Source organism: Actinia tenebrosa, unplaced genomic scaffold, assembly GCF_029948245.1.
Source record: "Actinia tenebrosa isolate PJP-AT-01 unplaced genomic scaffold, QUT_ActTen_1.0 PGA_scaffold14__42_contigs__length_11649687, whole genome shotgun sequence".
NCBI lineage: Eukaryota > Metazoa > Cnidaria > Anthozoa > Actiniaria > Actiniidae > Actinia > Actinia tenebrosa.
Genome location: NW_028292574.1, coordinates 5,052,066 through 5,072,901, shown reverse-complemented (window position 1 = coordinate 5,072,901; position 20,836 = coordinate 5,052,066). Strand labels below are relative to the sequence as shown.

General features: G+C 36.4%; 2 protein-coding genes across 2 annotated transcripts; one reads left to right on the top strand and one right to left on the bottom strand.

Annotated features, from left to right (window-relative positions):
• Nucleotides 1–195: 195 nt before the first annotated feature.
• On the top strand, nt 196–14,773 carry LOC116298288 (oxysterol-binding protein 2). The gene is made up of 16 exons (XM_031706680.2): nt 196–380; nt 1,563–1,623; nt 2,355–2,430; nt 3,061–3,142; nt 3,779–3,827; nt 4,492–4,567; nt 4,889–4,973; nt 5,948–6,169; nt 6,539–6,638; nt 6,905–6,991; nt 7,549–7,609; nt 8,478–8,527; nt 8,991–9,052; nt 9,494–9,588; nt 10,131–10,234; nt 11,712–14,773. Exons 1-16 carry the CDS (start codon nt 339–341, stop codon nt 11,768–11,770), a joined length of 1,311 nt encoding a protein of 436 aa, XP_031562540.2. The 5' UTR covers nt 196–338; the 3' UTR covers nt 11,771–14,773.
• Nucleotides 13,291–20,789, bottom strand: LOC116298289 (pyroglutamylated RF-amide peptide receptor). Its single transcript, XM_031706682.2, has 3 exons — nt 20,422–20,789; nt 17,071–17,303; nt 13,291–16,559 (listed from the first exon to the last, which is right to left on the bottom strand). The coding sequence occupies exons 1-3, from the start codon at nt 20,474–20,476 to the stop codon at nt 15,645–15,647; spliced, it is 1,203 nt and encodes a 400-aa protein (XP_031562542.2). The 5' UTR covers nt 20,477–20,789; the 3' UTR covers nt 13,291–15,644.
• Nucleotides 20,790–20,836: the final 47 nt, after the last annotated feature.

The following is a 20,836-nucleotide window of genomic DNA, read 5'->3' as shown; positions in this document are numbered from 1 at the left end:
TGCCGAAATCAAATGGAAAAATAAATTGAAGAGAAAAGCATTATTTATTTTCGTCCCGCTGATTGAGCGATATTATAAAAGCGGTGACGTTAATTATCTCCAGGCGACAAGACGTCAAGGGATCGACCTCGTTTTCATTTAGGGGTAAAAAAGGAAAAAGAAAAGAAAAATACACCTGCCTACCCCATAATGCAATGGGGTCATGGTTTCGAAGGAAAACAGACCAAATTGAAATGTACCAGGCATATTATTCATGTATACATTTCTGAATTCTCCGTATTTTAACCGTTCTTATAATAGTATTTATAACCTCTAGGATATCATATAAATCTGTAGAGATGATTAAGACAGGGATAGCTCAGCCGGATTGCAAAGAAAAGGTAAAGTTATGAGTATTTTGAGTCGCTCGTGTGAGTATAATTTTCGTGTTTGCTTTTCAAAATATAGTAGTTATTTACCTTTTGTCTTATTGATGGATTTAAATTTAAATGAAAAAATAGGTATTAAGAAGAACTTGACCTTGTTCTAGTAAGATGAATGCGAGTTTTGGTTTTATTTCGAGTTTATTTAATGAACTCTGTACCTCGAATTTCAATGCGTAAAATCTCATGTATTATTTGTGATTCACCAACTTGGATATTGAAGAGAAATTCTCTTGCTAACGAATCACGAACTAAAACATTTCATTAGTGAGATATGTTGTCTTCTCATTCAGAAACGATTTCTAAAACTAAACATTACTGTGTGAGGCCCTTTCAAGCCATTTAATTTTGAATTCTTTGAACATTGTGGAGGAGGGGATCGTGTCGTTTATGTCGTTCAATGCGATTCAGCAGCCACCTACGGATTAAGAATATTCTCTTCATAAAGTAGAAGAAAAAATATGGTGTTATATTCCATATTAATTGACAAATTCTAACTAATTTTACCACAAGCTCAAAAAAACAAATTGCTTTATATGCCACTCAAAACTGGTTTCACGACTTAAATCGATTAGAAAATATATATAGTTACTCCAGATTTTCCTTTGTTCCCATTCGATATTCCTTGTTCTAGCTAGCTATCTAGAGTTTTAAACCTTAACGTTGGCGATTGAATTTATATTCTGGTATCAAGCCATGGTTTTATTTTTATTCTTTGGCACAGATGAAGCGACTGTCTGACCAAAATACCTGCAGAAATTGTGTCGAAAGATTACCGCGATAACATATATACTTTATCTTATTTCCCCCAAAAATAATTAAGTCCACCATAAGCTACATTATTTTAAAGACTCTTGTTTAAGATTTTTACAATTAATCAGCATAAGGTTTAGCTTTAGGAATGCTCTCGAGCAGAATCTTTTTTTTTTTGAAACTCGATATTTTACGGCATGTTTCTGAGGCTGCATAAACATCTTTTTGCTATAAATAAATAATAGCGTTCTAGTTTATGATAAATGTCTCGCTCTATTACCTTGAACTTTGGTTAAAAAAAAGAATAGTTATTGTATTATGTTACAACTTCATTTTTGCATTTTTGCAATCAACAAAATAAAATAATTCATTCTTTATATTTTTTAGGATCCTTTGGAATTGGATGGAGATTTTGAGGAAGAGTTTGCAGAACTTAGGAAATGTCCTAGTAAGTGATTACGTATTAACTAAGTTTATAATAATTATACCAATTCTTGCACAATATTTGTTCATGTTTGAAATATAAAGTTACACTTAGGAATAACAGTATTTTCTCTTAAGGACATCTGTGGCTTTACTGGTGATTAGATTTTATTATCCTTTTATTTTTAAGCACAGGCAATATTTTTAGTCAGATATAAACAATATGCCTATATTTGTTTGAAGTTGGAAGCAAGTATGGCTTTGTTTTGCTGGCGTTTAGCTTGAGGTCTTAATTCAGTCCTAATGCAATGTGCACCGCACACACTTGTTTTGTCTAATCCCTACATAATAGAATGTTTTAGCCTAAATTGGAGAGGGATGTAAGAGTGAAAATGGTTAGGGGGTTCAAAATGCAGTATCGTAATATGAAACACATTTATATAGTTTGTCTTACCAAGTGCATTAGGGTTAATATAATTATGCAGAAACTATTTGTTCTGATTATCATAAAAAAATAGGAAAATGACCAATTTATTGGCATTATAGGGCGAAAGAAGATATGGGGGTTAGCCTATCGATCGAGAATATCTCTGAATTGAAATTTAGAAGTTGATTTTTGCATCAAGAAGGACAACTCTATAAGCCCTGCAACCCTACCCCCTTTTCTTACCCCCTCCTCTAAGTAAGCTGCTACCATTCCTGTTAAAATGGAGTGTTGAAAGTGGGAAAATATTTGCTAAGGATTTTTTTATTTAGTTTTCTCGGAGAGGCAAAAGAGTAGACCTGTACTACCAGCTACCAGGGAGCGCAGTTCGATAAAAAGTTTAATCAGGTACTTGATTAAGACAAAAATGCTAGTTCCAGAATTAATTATCCATACCCCCCTCAGAAATTCCAATTTTCTTCCATACAAACTCTATAATTTTTGTTCTTTCTCTGTCCCCCATCCCTTTGGAAATTCCAATTGCTGCAGTCTGTGGTGTGGGTATGAATAATTTCTTGAACTACACATTTAAGTCATTATTTATTATAATTTGACACAATTATGCAATCAAACTTCAGTTTCTTTCTTATGTTTCAATGACAACCAGATGATAAAAGATGTATCTATCTGTCATCAGTATAACTTTATAAACTAATTAGGATTTTGACAACAATACCACGAAATATTGACGGCTAGTTGGGAGAAAATATATTACGATTTTATCATCTCGAAATTGTATGTTCTCGAAAAAAGAAAAAAAAAACCTGACTGATTTTCTTTGATTAAAAGCGTGCTATGGTGCAAGCAACAAGCGTAAAAATTTGACTTGCACGCGCACTCAAGCTTTCCTTTTCGTCACGCGTTAGCCAATCAGAAACCTTAATTTTGAAACACTTACCACAAAATATTGTCGTCTCAAAAATATAAGAAACTATTTAATGAATTGCGATGCATTATGAATATCTGTGCAATTAATAGGTTCATGAAGTCTGCTGTAGGCAAAGATCTGACCAAAGTGACTATGCCAGTTCACTTTAATGAACCACTGTCATTTCTACAGGTAAGTCAGATTAATTGGTATGAATCATATTACTACTATTTTTGTTGCAACAAATAATCTTGACAGGAAAATACACAATGAAACTACTCATTTTGATAGGGTAACTAGATTTATACAGTATTTTTCATCCAGGGCCTTTCTTGCATTTGAATTAGAATTTAGGAGTTGATTTTTGCAATGGGAGGGAAACCAGAGATACTGGAGAAATTACTGTCGAAGCACCAGGCAGAGAGAACCAACCAACAACTCTACTCACAGATACAACAAGTCCAAAAATTAAACCCAGGTTGCATTATTATATACACCACTTGTGCTTTCCATAAATTAGGCAATATCACTGCAATCATTCAAGTAAATTGTTATTAGTTACATTAATTATTGTTAGTCAATTAGTAGTTACGTTGTAAGTCAAATAAGATTATGGAAGGGTACAATGGAATCTACTCAAACCATTTATTTGATAGACAGAAGTCTATATTTGCGCTATTTCTGTGTCTCGACTGTTGTGAAAGAGACAGTACTTGAATATGATTGGATGATTCATTTCGTCAAATATCTGTTACCCTGTATAAATCACCTTTTATTAACTAAAAATTTTGCATTTTATGAACCGTAAATTTTGAATATATTTAACAGAGACTATCAGAAGATCTGGAATATGCTGACATACTAAACAGAGCATGTGGTAATTACTCCAGTTTCAAGTTCTCTGTTGCTCAAGGGTAGGGGTGGGTAACTTAATTACAAATTAAGGTTTTAACAGGAATTTCAGGAAAAGGGGATTGACTGTTACTAACGATATACTGAGAAACTGGTTTTTTTTTTTGCATAGGGGGGGAGTGGTAGCTAGTCACCTCTTTTACCACCCCTGGAACTGCCCCTGCAGAGTTTAAGCCTAACTTATGTCCATAGAAAATTTACATGTTCCAGTGAAGGTCCTATGAATTTCAATTTGTTGATATTGTTGAAGTTGTGCATTCTTTACCTTAACATTGGTATTTGTGAATATTCTGATGATGAAATGAGGATAACCTGGCTGAATAAATGAGTCTGTAATCAAGGAAAACAGTCACTCTGGCTTTATACAAATTTGAAAATTAGTCTACATTTCAAAAATGCAACATTAAATTTAAAGAGTGCAGTATATGACTCGTGTATATACAATAAATGTGACGCACATGCCTGATTCATGAGAGTTGCACTTATTAACAACCAACTAGTGCTTGAAAAAACGCTGTGGCCATCATTCAATGATAGAATTGAAAATTGTGAAGGGAAGGGATGCCATAGTTAATATTAACTACTAATTAAGGTCCCTTAACTTTCTATATTAATAAATATTTTTTCAGTGTGTAAAAACTCCTTTGTAAGATTGGCTCACGTGGGAGCTTTTGCTTGTTCTACATACTCAACAGTATTGTCCAGGTAAGTAGTTGATCATCCTGAGTCAAAGAAGTAAAGTAAGCCATAACTGACAGGGCTGCCATGATGACTGGCTTGCATTCATGACAAGTGCTTGAAAAAAAATTATGTGGGTTAAACATTAAAGTTTTCAAATTCTCATGAGTGTTGTTTTTTATTTTGTCAGACTATATATTAAATAGTTTTTTATCGATATTATATATTTATAGTACATTATTAATAAACAGTGGCTGTTGCCGGAGTCTCACGATAATTAAAAACAATGTTGCTAAAGGTTCTTATCCTTTCCATTTTTTCTCCATTTCTTTACTAAATTATATTTAGGTTCTGGAAGCCTTTTAACCCTCTTCTTGGAGAAACCTTTGAATATATCAACACAGATCTTGGCTATGCACTTATAGCTGAACAGGTACAGTAAGTTTGTTTAACAGCGATCACCCCTCCTAAATTCCAATCCCTCTCAACTGTAAGCCAAGGTATGGATATGTGCCCTGGAAATACCCTTCTCCGGCCCTCTCCAGTCACTTGGAAATACCAACTGCCCTCCATGGATCACCCCTCCTAAATTCCAATCCCTTTCTGTAAGCCAAAGTATGGATATGTGCTCTGGAAATACCCTTCTCCGGCCCTCTCCAGTCACTTGGAAATACCAACTGCCCTCCGTGGGGGGAGGTATGGATATTTCATGGAGCTACACAATATACCCTCCTCAGACCCTTCCAACCATGCAGAAATTCTAATCCCACTCCATGGGGGGAGGTATGGATATTTTATGGAACTACTCAATATACCCTCCTCAGACCCTTCCAACCATGCAGAAATTCTAATCCCACTCCATGGGGGGAGGTATGGATATTTTATGGAACTACACAATATACCCTCCTCAGTCATTTCCAACCATGCAGAAATTCTAATCCCACTCCATGGGGGGAGGTATGGATATTTTATGGAACTAACCTAATATACCCTCCTCAGACCCCTTCCAACCATGCAGAAATTCTAATCCCACTCCATGGGGGAGGTATGGATATTTTATGGAACTACACAATATACCCTCCTCAGACCCTTCCAACCATGCAGAAATTCTAATCCCACTCCATGGGGGGAGGTATGGATATTTTATGGAACTAACCTAATATACCCTCTTCAGACCCCTTCCAACCATGCAGAAATTCTAATCCCACTCCATGGGGGGAGGACTATGGATATTTTATGGAACTACACAATATACCCTCCTCAGACATTTCCAACCCTGCATAAATACTAATCCCACTTCATGGGGGAGGTATGGATACCAATGGAACTATGCAATATAACATCTTAGAAATGCTATAGAGATGTTCTGGACAAAAAAAATTCCTTCAATACTCCTGTCCACCACAGGTATCCCATCACCCTCCCATCTCTGCTCTTCATGCCGAATCGGATCACTGGGTCTTCTGGCAAGAGTACAGACTTGATACTAAATTTAGAGGGCAGTTTTTCAAAGTCATTCCTACTGGTATGTGTCACTTGAAGTTTAAAACCAACGGACATCATTTCTCTTGGAAGAAGCCTATCACGACAATCCATAACATCTTGGTGGGAAGCCTTTATGTTGATCAGGTGAGTACATTCTGGGTTCCAGAAGCTTTCTTGCTCCAGGGCTTGGTAGAAACTCTTGACCGAGTAGCACTGGAGCACGAGAGACTCAGGGAAGTAAATTTTTGAAGGAAAATTTTGAACGGGAGGAAAGTTACCCCCTCTTCCCTTACCATACATGTACATAAACAAGTGCATTCTCCCCACTACCACCCCCTGGCCCAAGCTCTTTGGGTCTCACTAACTTAGTGCATCTTATATGCTATAAGATGCTATTTGATGTCATCCAGTCCATGCCATGGTAATACCGTGTGCGGCCTTTACGTTTCACAGTTAAACGAAATGAACTTTTACTAAATCACATCCAAAATTTAAAAAAAAAAATTTCTGTAGGAAGGAGATGTGTTGGTTACTAACCATCAGACAAGGGAAACTTGTACAATGCACTTTACACCTGTCAGAAAGGCACAGGAGAAGTTTACAGTGGTTAAAGGTACGTATATACTAAATCGTGAAATATTTTGAATACAACGTGTGCTCTAGTTAGTCGAGAACTGTGCTGTATCAGTGAATAGAGCACAGTGCCAGTGTCATGCGCGCGTAGCATGTTCTGATTGGTCAAGAATTGTGGTGCATCGGTTAATGGAGCACAGTTCTGACGCCACGTGCGCACCCTCAGTGTGTTTTAACAACACCATAGAAATTACTGTTATGAAAGAAATGTTCAAACTTATTTTTTCTGGATTTTTTTTTCACCAGGAGAGGTAAAGGACGCAGATAGTAACATACGATATATCGTTAATGGTTCTTGGGACCGCTCATTAGAGTGTACGCCCGTTGATGGAGGTATGTCAGGGATGGATGATTAGTCTGTATATTTTACAAATTGACATCAGATTTTTATGTGTCTGTCCTCTTATTGACGATAAATTGCGTCATCACATTGTCAAAGTAGTATGGATCCACGAGGCCTAGCCGAGCAGTATTCTAAGCGCAACTCACATGTTGATTTTTACAGAGATAAAATCAAACCCTTGAGGCAAGGGATAGAGTATCACATTCGAAGTTGGATCTCAGATAGCGCCAAATACAACACACACGGAATCCCTACAATTAAATACACTTATTTCAAAAACATTGGTTAACACCCCCCCCCCCCTTAAAGTAATGCAAAAAATATGATACCCCCTAAGCAAGGCTTGTAGTTTGTTCCAAAAATTGTGCATCCCCCATTTTTCTGATAAAAATTTGCCCATCCCCCCTTTTTCCTACCAACATTTTTCCGATCCCCCCTCAATTTAACCTGCCCCCCCCCCCCCCTCCCCCCTCCCCCACTATGCCATACATTATTAACGCAGCCTATTTGTAGTTTAGATTAATTTTTTAAAATATATTTCCAACAGATGTGAAATGTGACAGCATTGATCTTTGGACCGTAAACCGCAGACCCGAAGATTCCCACAAGTAAGCTTAGCCTTCTCCGCAGCCTACCCCATATATTTCTGTTGGGATGCCTGTATTAAATTATATGGCAGAGAAGAACTAGGGACGAGGGAGGAGGAGAAGTAGGGACGAGGGAGGGAAAGGAAAATAAGCTTACTTTTACCACTCTCTGATTCTACGAATTAAGCCAGTTTGTTCGTTTGCTGAAACTACGAATATTGGTTAAGGAAAGAGAAGTCATTGCTGGGATTTGATCCGATTCTTTTTCTAGAAGTGCATCATAGTATTCTTGTTTCCTATTTTACTACATGGATACCAATTATTGAACAACTATTGTTCTGCATACACTGACTAGCGCCTGACTGGCCTCTCTACTGTTCTCTACGTAAACACTTGGCTACTCAAACGCTAGTCAGTGGTTATCATGTTGTTTTCGGTCATCTTAATTAAGAACACCTGCTGACTGCAGCTATGATTTGGTTTGCTAGTTTTTATATGCCGACCCTTTGTGAAACGAGGTGCTGTATAAGCGCGCATTCATCAGAGATCATCTTTAATTTCTTCGGCTGTACATAAGCTGCGAGCTCCAAATAAAAAGTTTCAACAACTCTGGAGCTCTGGCTACCTGCGCATGTAGATAGTTTTCTCATATCGTGCAGGATGGTAGAAGATGACGGCAGATTTGAATTTGGAATGTAGACCATGGCTCCTCTATTGATGGTTTTCACAGCCGCTATGTTGGATGAGTTTAACAAAAGATTCGTCATTAGTCTCTTTTGTTATATCCTCCAACATGGCCGCCGTGTCTTTGTTATTTCACTCTCTTGGGAATGATTGCAAACCAGCAATACTGGAACGAAGGTTCCAATCTCTCAAATGTTTTTTTCAGGATGTACTCGTTTACGAATTTCACGATACAACTGAACGACCCTGATTACGGTAAGCAAGAATCGTTGAGTAAATACACTAGATTAATTTACGTAGAAGTAGCCTAGGCTTTTGTGGACGTCAATCAAGGCGTTTCCATGACATTTCCATTGGCACGTGCCTCAGTCGTATAGCGCTTATCTCCGGTGTAATATAATTTATACAGCAAAAAAACTTTATCAACTTAACAATCTATAGAACGAGACATACCTCGTATTTTCCTAAATGCGAACGAGGACGCCTCTTATCAGGTTTTAGGAGAATATTTTTGTTTAATAGAGCGTTTTCACGGCTCGCGTGACAAGGAAGCCATATTTATGTGCCAAGCAATACAAACTTTCTGCACGGTTTTTATATAAAAATAGAGTTCAATCCCCGGAGGATAGAAAATGTATTGTTTTGGTACACCAGCATTGCCGCTGTGACGTCACGTAAGGACGCTCTATTAATGTTTTTTTTCTTCTTTTGATTGAAGGATCAACATGCCCCACTGATTGTCGAAACAGACCAGATATACGGCTACTCGAGAGTGGCAAGGTAGTATTCAAAATATTTTTCTTTCAAAACGACAAAGTCGAGGTTGTACTTAATGTTTTCATACATTTACTGTGTTTTATCAAGTGCAGCCTCGACTTTGAGCCATTGTTCGTGGTCATAAAAGAGAATTCGTAAAAGGTCTATTGATAACTTTTTTTATCGTGACATAAAATGAAACGGGTTACTAGAGCGCTTTTTCATGCTTTCTGCGTCTAATTCAAATTTTAGTTTGTTTCTTCATATATTCGTGAATTAACTCCTGGGTACAAAATTGACTTGTGGACGTCATAAAGGTCATTGATACTTTAAAAAAATACTCTAAATTTCTCCACAAATATCAAGGGCGTATGCCTATCTGTGAGGGGGAGGAGGGCATTTCTTTTAGAACCCTTGGAAATTTTTATGAAGAATTGTTACTTGATATTCTTATTTTATTTGCAGATTGACAGTTCTGCTGGCGAGAAACACCGTCTCGAGGAAAGACAGAGAGCATCGCGTAAGGAGCGGGATTTATCAAACGAGGCATGGACTCCAAGGTACTTCAACAGCCATTCCTACGCACCCCACCCTTGAGGGATTTATATTTTTTGCTTTGTCACTGGCTTGTTCACCAGTTCGATGAACAAGGTGCTAGCTTTGCTAAACAACCATATAAGACATGAAAAACAAAACATATTTGTACCCAAACTAGAGCAGAATGCACCATGTTCACTATCCCTAGTTCGGTTTTCGCTAAACACCTACATAAGACGTGATGAACAAAAGATGTTTGTACCCCAGCTAGACCACAATGCATCATGTTCTTTATCCCAGGTCTAGCTTTGCTAACCATATTCATGGGTTGAAAGCATTCCCAAGACAGGCAAAAGACAAAAACATGCGGCCATTGTGGTGCCTTTAACAATGGATGCTAATGTGAATTTTTTTTGTTAAATGGCACCAACATGGCCGCGATTACATAACGTTCAATCGAAGAATATTACATGATGAACAACAGATAATGTTTGTGCCCAATCTATGCCAAAATGCACCTTGTCAAAATTGTCATTTATGTAACGAACTCTTGTCTTTCTTTTAGATGGTTCGTTCCCCGAGAGGACCCCTACACGAGGACGTTTGACTACGTCTACAAAGGAGGCTACTGGCGAAGCAAACTTCGAGGTCACTTCGATAAAATCCCAAGTATTTATTAGCTAACACTTGATAGATGTATTTTATTTTATGAGCATGCAATGCAAGTCTACTCTTCTCTTCCGAAGTGCAATCTTAGCGAGTCAAAATTCTTTCTGACGGCTTCTGAAATAACGCTCTTTACTTGAAGCTTCCGACAATATAATGTGGTCTATATCCTACTAATTTCTGATTGGACACTTTTGGTCCAATGAGATTACAGGAAAAATCCGTCACTTGACATTGTGCTTTTTTTAATATCATTTGACCAACGATCTGATTTTACGCCTTGGATCCAAGGAGATTACAGTGAAAAACTCTCGTGACCCTGAACGGATATGTTTCATGGTATGTGTAGGATATATTTTATTAACGATTCGTGATTGGAGACTTTGGATCCAATAAGATTGCAAGAAAAACTCACGTGGCCACTGACATCATCGAGTGAGGGAATCCCAGCGAAAACCTCATATCAAAAACTCCATCTTAAAACACATCGATAACAGAAATGAAAACCACGCTATAGCAGTTTGTTGTAGTATTGGACTTAATCTCATTGACTAAGCTGACAGCAACGACAGCATTTGACAACTTAAGAACCATACTTCTTGCTTTGGAAACTTGGAATCCTTATCTTCTTTCTGCTTGCAATTGCCTTTACAAGCCTTCTGGTGTTCAAGTCTTGATCTTGGGATAGTATTGGTGCTTACTTGATCATAATAATCTACCATACGGTCTTATCTATATTGTCTTGTCTAGAACCTTTGTTCTTAAATATAACCAGCTTTATTGACATGTTCCATATGAGGAAAGCATTTGGTATCTAATCACATCACAAGGAGGTAACAATGTTGAGTCAACTAAAGAGGAGGACCGCTGACATGATCGCAGTCATTACGAGCGACGTCATCCAGCAAAAATGGTTGATAGTAGTATTGAAGTCATTTGGCCAATCAAAACTCTCGTAGTATCGTGTTCCTGCCGTATAAGGTACATCAGCAGAATCACAAGAACCAATAGGATTTCTTGGAAATTGATGACAAGCATCTTATGGTACAAGGTGTCATGGCGAACTTAGAAGGATCGTAGCTTGGCGGTGCAAAATTGTTAAGCAATCAGTGAGCAGCGCAAAAATTTGCAAAACTGAGGTGTCACCTTTCCTCTTGAAATCATAAATTTCCAGGCCATCGAATGAAAAAAAAATTGCTTATAACTGCTTAATAACGGCAACACAATCATTAAGGCCTAGGGCAAACGTCGAACTTTCCATGCATCAAAGAATGCCGCCTCATTATCACCTGATATCCATTGTTTTTAATGAGTTCGGTGCATGGAAAGTTCGACGTTTGCCCTAGGCCTAAATGTGTTAAATATATTTATTATAATGGTAGCTATGTCCTTATTTTTATATTTTCACTGGCCAATTCGTAGGCTTCTTGCACTTGACGCACAGTTTTGCAATGACGCAATTTCTACCTCATTATTTCAGATCAGCTGGACAGCCTTCCTCAAAATGCGAAACCACTGGTTTTATTTGAGTGTAGTTGAAAATAAGTAGTATATGAAGATAGTTTTGACTGCGCAGGAACGGTAACCATTACCATACAAATTGGACTTTACGAGTTTTTAAAGGAAGAAAAAAGACTTAAAGTGCTTATAAGCCTTTGCACAATATTTTCAGAATTGATTCTTTAGATAGTGGATAGTTGATTGTGAAAATATTTATTTCAATGTCGGGTCTTTGAGATACGAAGGTTCATATTCCAAATATGTTAATGACTATGACGTAACATAAGGGATCATTTAATATACAACACTGCACTCGTTCTGGAATACAGTATTTTAGAAGCACCACCCTTTTACTCGTGAACCATGTAAAGGTTCTTACAAATTTGTTTTCAAAAAATATCCAGCGTTCAATATTAAAATTTGCCACAAAATAACTCAAATCCCTTATGTTAAGTCATAGTCATTAACATATTGGGAATATAAACCTTCGTATCTCAAAGACCCGACATTCAAATGACGAATTATTTTCACAATCAACTATTCACTATTTAAAGAATCAATTCTGTAAATATTGTGTAAAGGCTCATAAGCACTTTAAAATTATCATTGAAAATTAACTTATTCTATTTCAAATTTACTTAAATATTGTATTTTATTATTCGGGTTTTCCGTAACAATTTCATAGTACAGTAGTTTGTTTTATTTAAGATTTATTCGACACGAGCACTTTTTGAAATTATTATTTTCTTCAGCAACCAAAAGTGCTATAATGTATAATATTTGGATATTTATACTATATTTCCTGTGTAAAGAAGGGTTTACAACAATAGCAGAGGGGGATAAAAAGTAGTTTTGAAGTTATGATTTTTTTTTGTGTTGCATGATGTTTTAAGATTTAGAGCGAAGAAACTTGAACCGTGAACTCTTCAAATTTTTTTAAATTATTTTTTTGCCACCTTTTGCATACTGTAAATCATCCCTTGAGGCAGTCGATTGAAAATCGCTCGGTGTATTTGAACTCAATGCTTTATTTTAGAAAGTTTGAATTAAACAGTAAAAACTCCAGGAAATAATAATCTGAAGAAAAAAAAAAAACTCTGAAAAAACGTGGGAAAAAAGTGTTCACGGTTCGAGTGTTCTCACTGCAATACTACGGTTGTTAAAAGAGAAAAAACTTGATTTCCGTGTACTGTTAATAATAGATATAATGTATACCTTGCAGCACGGGACACTGCGAGGCTAACAAGAAACTACAAAAAAATGGCAGGTACAAAATACAATCTAGAAATTTCTTCTGTATTTGCCTCAGTTTTGGAATAGTTTTGAAAATCAATCTATTGCTAATCTAGAATTGTAATATTCAAAATGGCGTCTAACTAGATGTATGTGTCATCATGTGATTGGATAAGCGAAGTTAAATTTTGACGTCACTTAACTTCAGTGACCAATACTGAACTAGAGGGATTCCTGATCCAAATATGGTAAGACGCCGTTTTGGATATTACAAGGCCTAATAAGGAGACCGAGGGGGGTCTGGTTAATAGAGAAAAAATCATATATTTTGTCATGAAGTCATTATAATTTTAATTTCAATTCTTGTAGTACATTAATACTAATAAATCTCAATTTTTTACTTAACCCGTGAAATTCTTCGCGGTTTGCAAGTCACGGTGCGGCCATATTGGTGGTATTAATTTGTTGTCTCCTTTGTTGATACCATCAACATGGCCGCCTTGTCTTTGTCATTTGACTCTTTTGACCTCTTGGGAATGCTTGCGAACTATCAATTGTTAATTAGAATAATATACTAAAGTACTTCGGCCACTAGTACAATGGACCCTTCTCAAAAAGAACTTGGATGTGAGGCTAACATGAAAACGAAAGCAACCACACTTTTTACAATAGCTTACAAATTTCTCGCTGATTGGTTATTTTTTATCATCAATAAGAGGACAGACAGATAAAGCTGACGTCATCGAGCATGCGCTCTTTCCGTTGGTGATTTTGATTATCAAAAGTGAGAAGTTTTTATCGTTTTTGTTATGTAAAAAACGAATAAATGATGATGACGAAATTATCGTCAATAAGAGGACAGATACATAAAATACTGATGTCTATTTGTTAAATTCTCGATGAAATTTGTAGCATTTCTTTCGTATTTCATGTGAGCCTCGCATTCGAGACAATTTTTTGAGGGTCCTTGTGATGCCGAAATCTGGGAATTCCTCTATTACGTCATGATTTATAAATTGATCACTATAGAGGCTTTGCACCATCACGTAATGACAGCCATGACAGGAGGCACAACAATAGAGTATTTCTCCTTAGGGAAACTGAACTCATAACAGACTTTGTACCATCACGTAATGGCAGCCATGACAGGAGGCACAACAGTCTTTCAGTCTTTCACAGGAGTCTTTCTTCTCAGGGAAACTGAATTCTTTCTCATGTAAATCAGATTAGACCAGATTCAATTGTTCCTGCCTCCTGTCATGGCTGCCTTCACGCGATGGTGCAAAACCTCTATTAATCATGAAAAATACATTGTCGTTCAAATAATATTTTTTGCATCAAATGATTTTTTTTTTTTTTTTTTAAATTTTGGGGTGACTATTTGGCTGTAAGACTTGCTTTCATGTGCCAAATGGGGTAATATATACAAAGTAAATAGAAGTTGTCACATGTTTTAAAAAGAGCTCGTTATCGTTTTCATTTACTGGTTTCCATATTATAGGGCGTTTTCACTCACATGACACGGCAGCCATATTGGTGTTCCAAATAATATAAACGTTCTGGCACAGTTTTTGCATTGAAATAGAGTTGAATTCTACGAGGACCTCTTGCATGTGACGTCAAAGCAGCTCGATCTCGGGGACAAAAGAACAAAATTCCAATCTCATGATAATTGGAAACTATTGTTTTGACTCCCAGATGGAGCTGCATTCCAAAGTGCTGCAAGGGGTCTATATCGCGAACGAGCGAGTCCGAAAGTGAGTGATATAATATGGAAAACGAATGAATAAAATTCCTCTTAACCCTTAACATGTATTCATTTGTTTATAACGCATTTAGGTTCCATACAATAACAAAATTTCTAGTTTCCCGTTTACCTTGAGGTGATATCGTATCTCTTCACTGATATGTTTTTTATTCACGACTTTATCACACGGATATCGACCCTAAAAGTGTAATAAATTCTAACAAGCGCAACCTAATATTCATCTGATCTGGTGTGTTTACTGAATGTTGCTGTTAATACGTGTCTTTATGATTAAAGAATCTATTAAAATTGTACACAATTTAATAATTGTAGTCCCTTTTTCCAGATAGCGAACATGGAGCATTGTGGTCTAGCTTGGGTAGGAACATTTTGTTCATTGAGTATCCAGCAAAGCTAGACCTAAGGAAGCAAACATGGTGCACACTGGCTTGGGTACAAACGTCTTTTGTTCAATCAAGTCTTATATGGGTGTTCAGCAATGCTACACCTAGGATAACGAATAAGATGCATTGTGGTCTAGCTTGGGTACAAACATCTTTTGTTCGTTCATCATGTCTTATATGGGTATCCAATAAACGCTAGACCTGATATACTGCATATGGTGTGTTCTGGTCTAGCCTGGATAAAAACCATCTTTTTATCATACTTGTAATTCATATGGGCATTTAGCAATACTAGCTCTACAAAGTGAACTAGGTGCATTCTGGTCTCAAATGGATAGTCGGCAATGCTAGCCACGACAGAGTGGACGAGGTGCATACTGGTCTAGCTTGGGTACAAATATCTTCCTTATCATACAGTGTTTCGATCGCTCACAAAATGTCTGAGGTCGACAAATAAACCTCTTTGTTATTTCTTTTTTTAATTCTCAAATTTTACTGAATACTGTGTTTTCCCAACGTGCCCAGTAAATCACAGATGTGTTTCCATTGAATGACCTTCCGGGTAGAACACCGGAGAAACGGGTTCTTCCGGTTTTGTACAAGCCTGCATAGATACAGTACTCAGAGTCGAGAAAGCTCGGCTTCGGGCTTCCCAACTGTAGCTTGCGTTTCTATTATTGTTCGAAGAGTTCAACTGTGAACAAGTTGTTGCAGACGACGACGAACGTGGCTTTTGGAGTTTTAAGTTGTAGTATGACAAAGATGAGGCGCTCGAGCTTCTTGCTCGACGTTCGTCTTCCAGTAAGACCCGAGGATTGAAATTTCCATTGAAGTAGTAAATGAATGGATTACAGATTGAGTTGAACAAGCCAAGTCCGTACAAACCTAGTCTTACCGCGTCCATAGGATTAGGGAACCCCTTAAGGCGTTCCTCAAGGAAACCGCTGTACACAACGAACGGCGTCCAGCAAATAAAGAACACAGCGACAACTATAAGAAGCATACGAATGACCTTCTTTCGCGAGCCTTCCATTATTTTTGAACTTTGAACGCTCTGGCTTGTCGATAGAACTAAAAGCGTCTTTTTTCGGTTCCAGACCACTCTAGCTACGCGGTAATACAACACACTCATTGTACTCACTGGAACAACAAAGGAAGCCAAGAATAGCAATACAAGGTATATTTTCCCGGACGAACTTTTATTTGGTATCGGAGTGCAATAGTGGAAACTAGTCGTGTTTGATATATCGATAGGCACTAGAGAAGAGAAATAGAATGTTGGTAAGAACTGGAGCGTTGAGTACAGCCAAGCGAAGGAAATGAGCCAGTTTGGACGGAGGACGCGTAAACGAGGTGCCTTGGAGAGCATTGGTCTTGCTAAGGATAAGTAGCGATCAATGCTGATGACAGTAAGGACAGCTATGGAAATGGTAGGTGATACGAACTGTAAAAACAATGGATAACAGAGTTAGTGCATCAGTTAAACTTCTTTAACAGACCCCGATTTTTGACTACGCAAAATTAAACATTACTGAGCTCTTGGCACCCAACACATCTTTCCATTCAAATCTTGTCATTTTTTTAACGTGCGGTTTTGAGTTGAAATTTTGCCTCCTTTCTAATTTCGAGGTTCTTTTTCCATTGCCAGTGTTCATACTTCTCAATTTAAGGGGAATTGAGTCACATAATCTATAAGGATTATATATACGGCCCTTCGGATTCATTTCTTGATTCTATAAATTCATGTAATTTAAGATAATAAGCCTGAAGAGAGATGACGTTTTACCCCCGTCTCTAGACCATAATCCTTTTCACATTGCTTTTGTTCTTTAATTATGACTACTGTTCCTGTACTCTCTAAGGAATCAAAAATTTTAATATGAAAGAATTTTAAAAACCATTATGGCATAGAGTCGGGGGTAAAACGTCATCTCGCTTCAGGCTTATCTTAATACCTGGACAAATCGGACAAATTTGCAAAGTACGACATCCAACAGGTCAGCGGTCGTTGGGTAATGAAAATTGCTAAATATGGTCAGCGGTATGCAGATGACACAAACAAAAAAGTCAGATATGGCGAGGTGGCACAGGAACAAATGGACAGGGGATTTACGTCCACGACGACGAAGTGTAGTGATAATTGCTAATACTATTCCGTTGCCTACCATGCCAATGAATGATGTCAAACCTAGAAGAAGAAAAGATGAAATAAAATAGAAAAGGAATCGGAATAGGAAATGTGCATCCTGTTCAAAGAAAAAAATCACAAAAGAAATTTAACATTTTGACATTTTACGGTTCATGAGTGAATATTATATCGATATTTCTACAAAAAAAAGAAAAAAGAAATGGACGCCGTGTTAATCGATCGATGGCCATGCTGGTTGATATTTACATCTGTGGTAAAAATGTAACGCACTTGTTTTTGATGCAAATTATCGTCATGATTCGTGTAGTTCTTGTTGTTTTGAAGCACGTAACAGCGGGTTATTGGAAGTAATAGATGGCAATAACAGCTTTCGATATTCTCACAATCTTCCGGTATTATGAATAATGTTACCAGTACGGCGATTAAATATATCATCCTTAGACCACGTATTCACGAAAGATGCTTTATTGAAAAGGGTTTCGTAGCTGCTTATGCTATTTACGAAAAATGACTTTCACTCTTTGAAAGTTTGTTTCAGCTAAGTTTAATCGAGTTATACAAAAAGCTAAAACATAAAGCTTTGAATTTCGAATATCCATTATATCGTTCTCGGCCGATAAGTCACGTGCTAAAACTCCATTAGTTCTAGCGATACGTCCTATAAGTCCTTGTCTTGGGATAAAATGTACTAATTACTAAATAGTAAAACCTCAACATCTAAATAACTACTGATAGAATAAAGATTATGAAACCAAAGAAACAACTGCAAAGTAATTTTTATTTCAAAAAGTAGTGAAAATGAATGAAAATATGAATATTGATGAGATTAAAAATTAATGACGGGATTAGGCATTTATTGAGACAATAGTCGGCAGAGTATGATCTAATAGTTTTTTATCATGTTATCACCCTCTAGTCTAGCAGTGCATATTATTTCCACTCAAGAACCGAAACAACGATTATCCTTTGTTTTTCAAACTATGATTTTAAATTTCGAGTTTTCCTTTTAGTTTCAATTCCTTTCTGTGCCTAGCTCTTCCTTTCTTTATTTCCTTAATTTCTTAGCCTCTGTTGATTTGTCCCTTTTCTATTTCCCGTATCGTAGAGTACTAGAACCACTAATATTAAATGTAGTGGTAGTGCGTGTGAGCGAAAAGTGTCCCCAGTTAGTGCGAAAGCGCTAGAACGACTAGACACTTAAATAAGGTGATTTATTTTATTTATTTATTTCATTTAACTCAATGACGGCGTAGTACAAAGCGGTGCACTCGCCTCTCGCCTCTAGGGTTTCGGGTTTGCTTCCTGACTGGGCATCACTTGTATGAAGTTTATGTATACAATATTTGATTCCAGAAATATTACTTTTCTGGCGATATATTTTGAAGAAATTCGTTTTTATGCCCTGGGTTTCCTGTATTGTTTTCTTTTCTTCTTTTCTTTTGTTTGTTTTTGTTTTTGTTTTTGTTTCGTTTCGTTTTGTTTTGTTTTGTTTGTTTTTTTTCTTGTTTTTTTCTTTCTTTTCTTTTTTTTTTTTTCTTTTTTCTTTCTTTTTTTACACCTTCGCCCGTGAAAATTCACACAATTAACTTTTTTGAAGAAAAAAAATGTTGTAGTACGTGTCTATGTAATACTTATGAATGTGTAGATAAAAATTTTTCAGGAATACATTTTAAATGACGTGCAATTTATTCATATCAACCACCTTAATTCGAGGGTTTTTCCCCGGGCTTTTACGGTTTTTCTCCCTCCGTTTTAACTACCTAGCAATTGCAAGATAAATTCCAATTCCAGTAGACCTGACCCTGACTAAACATCAGCGAAAAACTTTTTTTCGCGAGTTATCGATAAAATGTGAAGGTTTGCCAAAGCCTAAAATTTCCGTTCATGCGTTTTAAAAATATCAGTTCTTCATAGACCAAATGACCAATCTATTAACTTTGTTTTGCATTTCAAATTTCTATACAAGGTTATATTACCATATATATTGGATTCTGTAAGTTTGAATACAATTTTGACTTTTTGTTGATGGCTCGCGCTATTCGATAAGCATAAACAATTCTTATAATTATTTTTACATGCAGGCATAACGATCTAAACCTTGGCACGAAGTTTCTATAAATGCGTCGGGCAAGCTAAATTTAGAAACGGAAAATAAATGTACGACATCTATATTACGTCAATAGACCTAGACCCGCCGGTTTTAAATTGGAAAAAAAATAAAGTTTAGATTTACATGATTCTGAATAATTTTGAATAAGCATGTTTATGCATAGGTTTGTCTATTTTGGTTAAATATTACTATTTTTTCCTTTTTAATTATTAGGCATCGTTTATTTAAGTTCGATTATCTTGAGAGAGAGAGAGAAAAACGTCTAATTATCTTATTAATCATTTTAGGCAGAGTTAACAGCTTCGAGATTTCCCCTATAATTATTCTTAATACCTTCTATTAAAACCGCTCTTGCTAGATCGAATAGAATGCTTTTCGTAAAACCTGATTTTATTAACACCAAAATGGTTCTTCCACATCAAATATTTATGAAGAAAAAATACGGAATTCGAATCTGAGGAGTAGTTGGTCGATATCAAAAGAATCGAATGATTGTAGGTGATTCTTGAGGGAAATTTCAATTATACTCATAATTAAGTAAACTTGCAAAGTTTTGTTCAGAAACCTGAATTGTTTGTAGTCGAGTCTGAGTGTGTTTTGAGAGTAAGACCAGTTTAATATTTATTTCTAAGTTTCATTCTAATTTATTTATTTTATTTTATTTTATTTTTTGGGTGTCTTAGTGGATCGTAACTTAGTTCTAGTCCAACTGATAAACTTAGACGTGTTTGACGCCTAATTAGACCGTGTAAAAAATCGTATGATCTTTTCGCGAACCCTGAGCGGCGGGTTTTGTGAAGGGACAACAACGGAGAACCCAGAGAAAAATCCTCGAATCAAGGAATAAAGTTGCTTAAATTTTGTACAATATTGTCGAAAAAGTATGAAAAAACCTGCTCAAGAAGAACTTATACTTAGTAACTTTTAAAGACGTATCACTGAATTCAAGCGCAAATGCAGGAACTGAAAAAAAACTATAAGTTTATGGTACGAAAATACTTGGACAATCAATGAATATACAAATGACAATCATAAACGTATTCTTACCTAACAAGATAGTAACGACCAGAAAACCAGCGCTATTTATCGTCCACACAACCATTTTTTTTTTAAACCAAGAAGTCAAGGCAATTGAAAGCCTTTGAAGTTGACGTCTACGTGATCGAGCTTGCTGTGTTTACCGGTTATACGCTTGGCTGAGATACCTCCTTGGGGCTGAGACTTATAAAGAACGCCAAGCTAAAGCTACTGAATTTTCATTAGGAAGTATATCAGGACGATTTCCCTAGGTAATCCGATGCGACCAGTGACAAACAGCACTTTACATTAACAATTTATCTCTCTTCCGTTAATTATAGCTTGTCAAGACTTCATTCATTTATTATGTAAATAATTTCATTCGATAATTCTGAGTCACTCCTTCAAAAAAAAAACCCGAAAAAAAAGCTTGTCAAGAATTAGA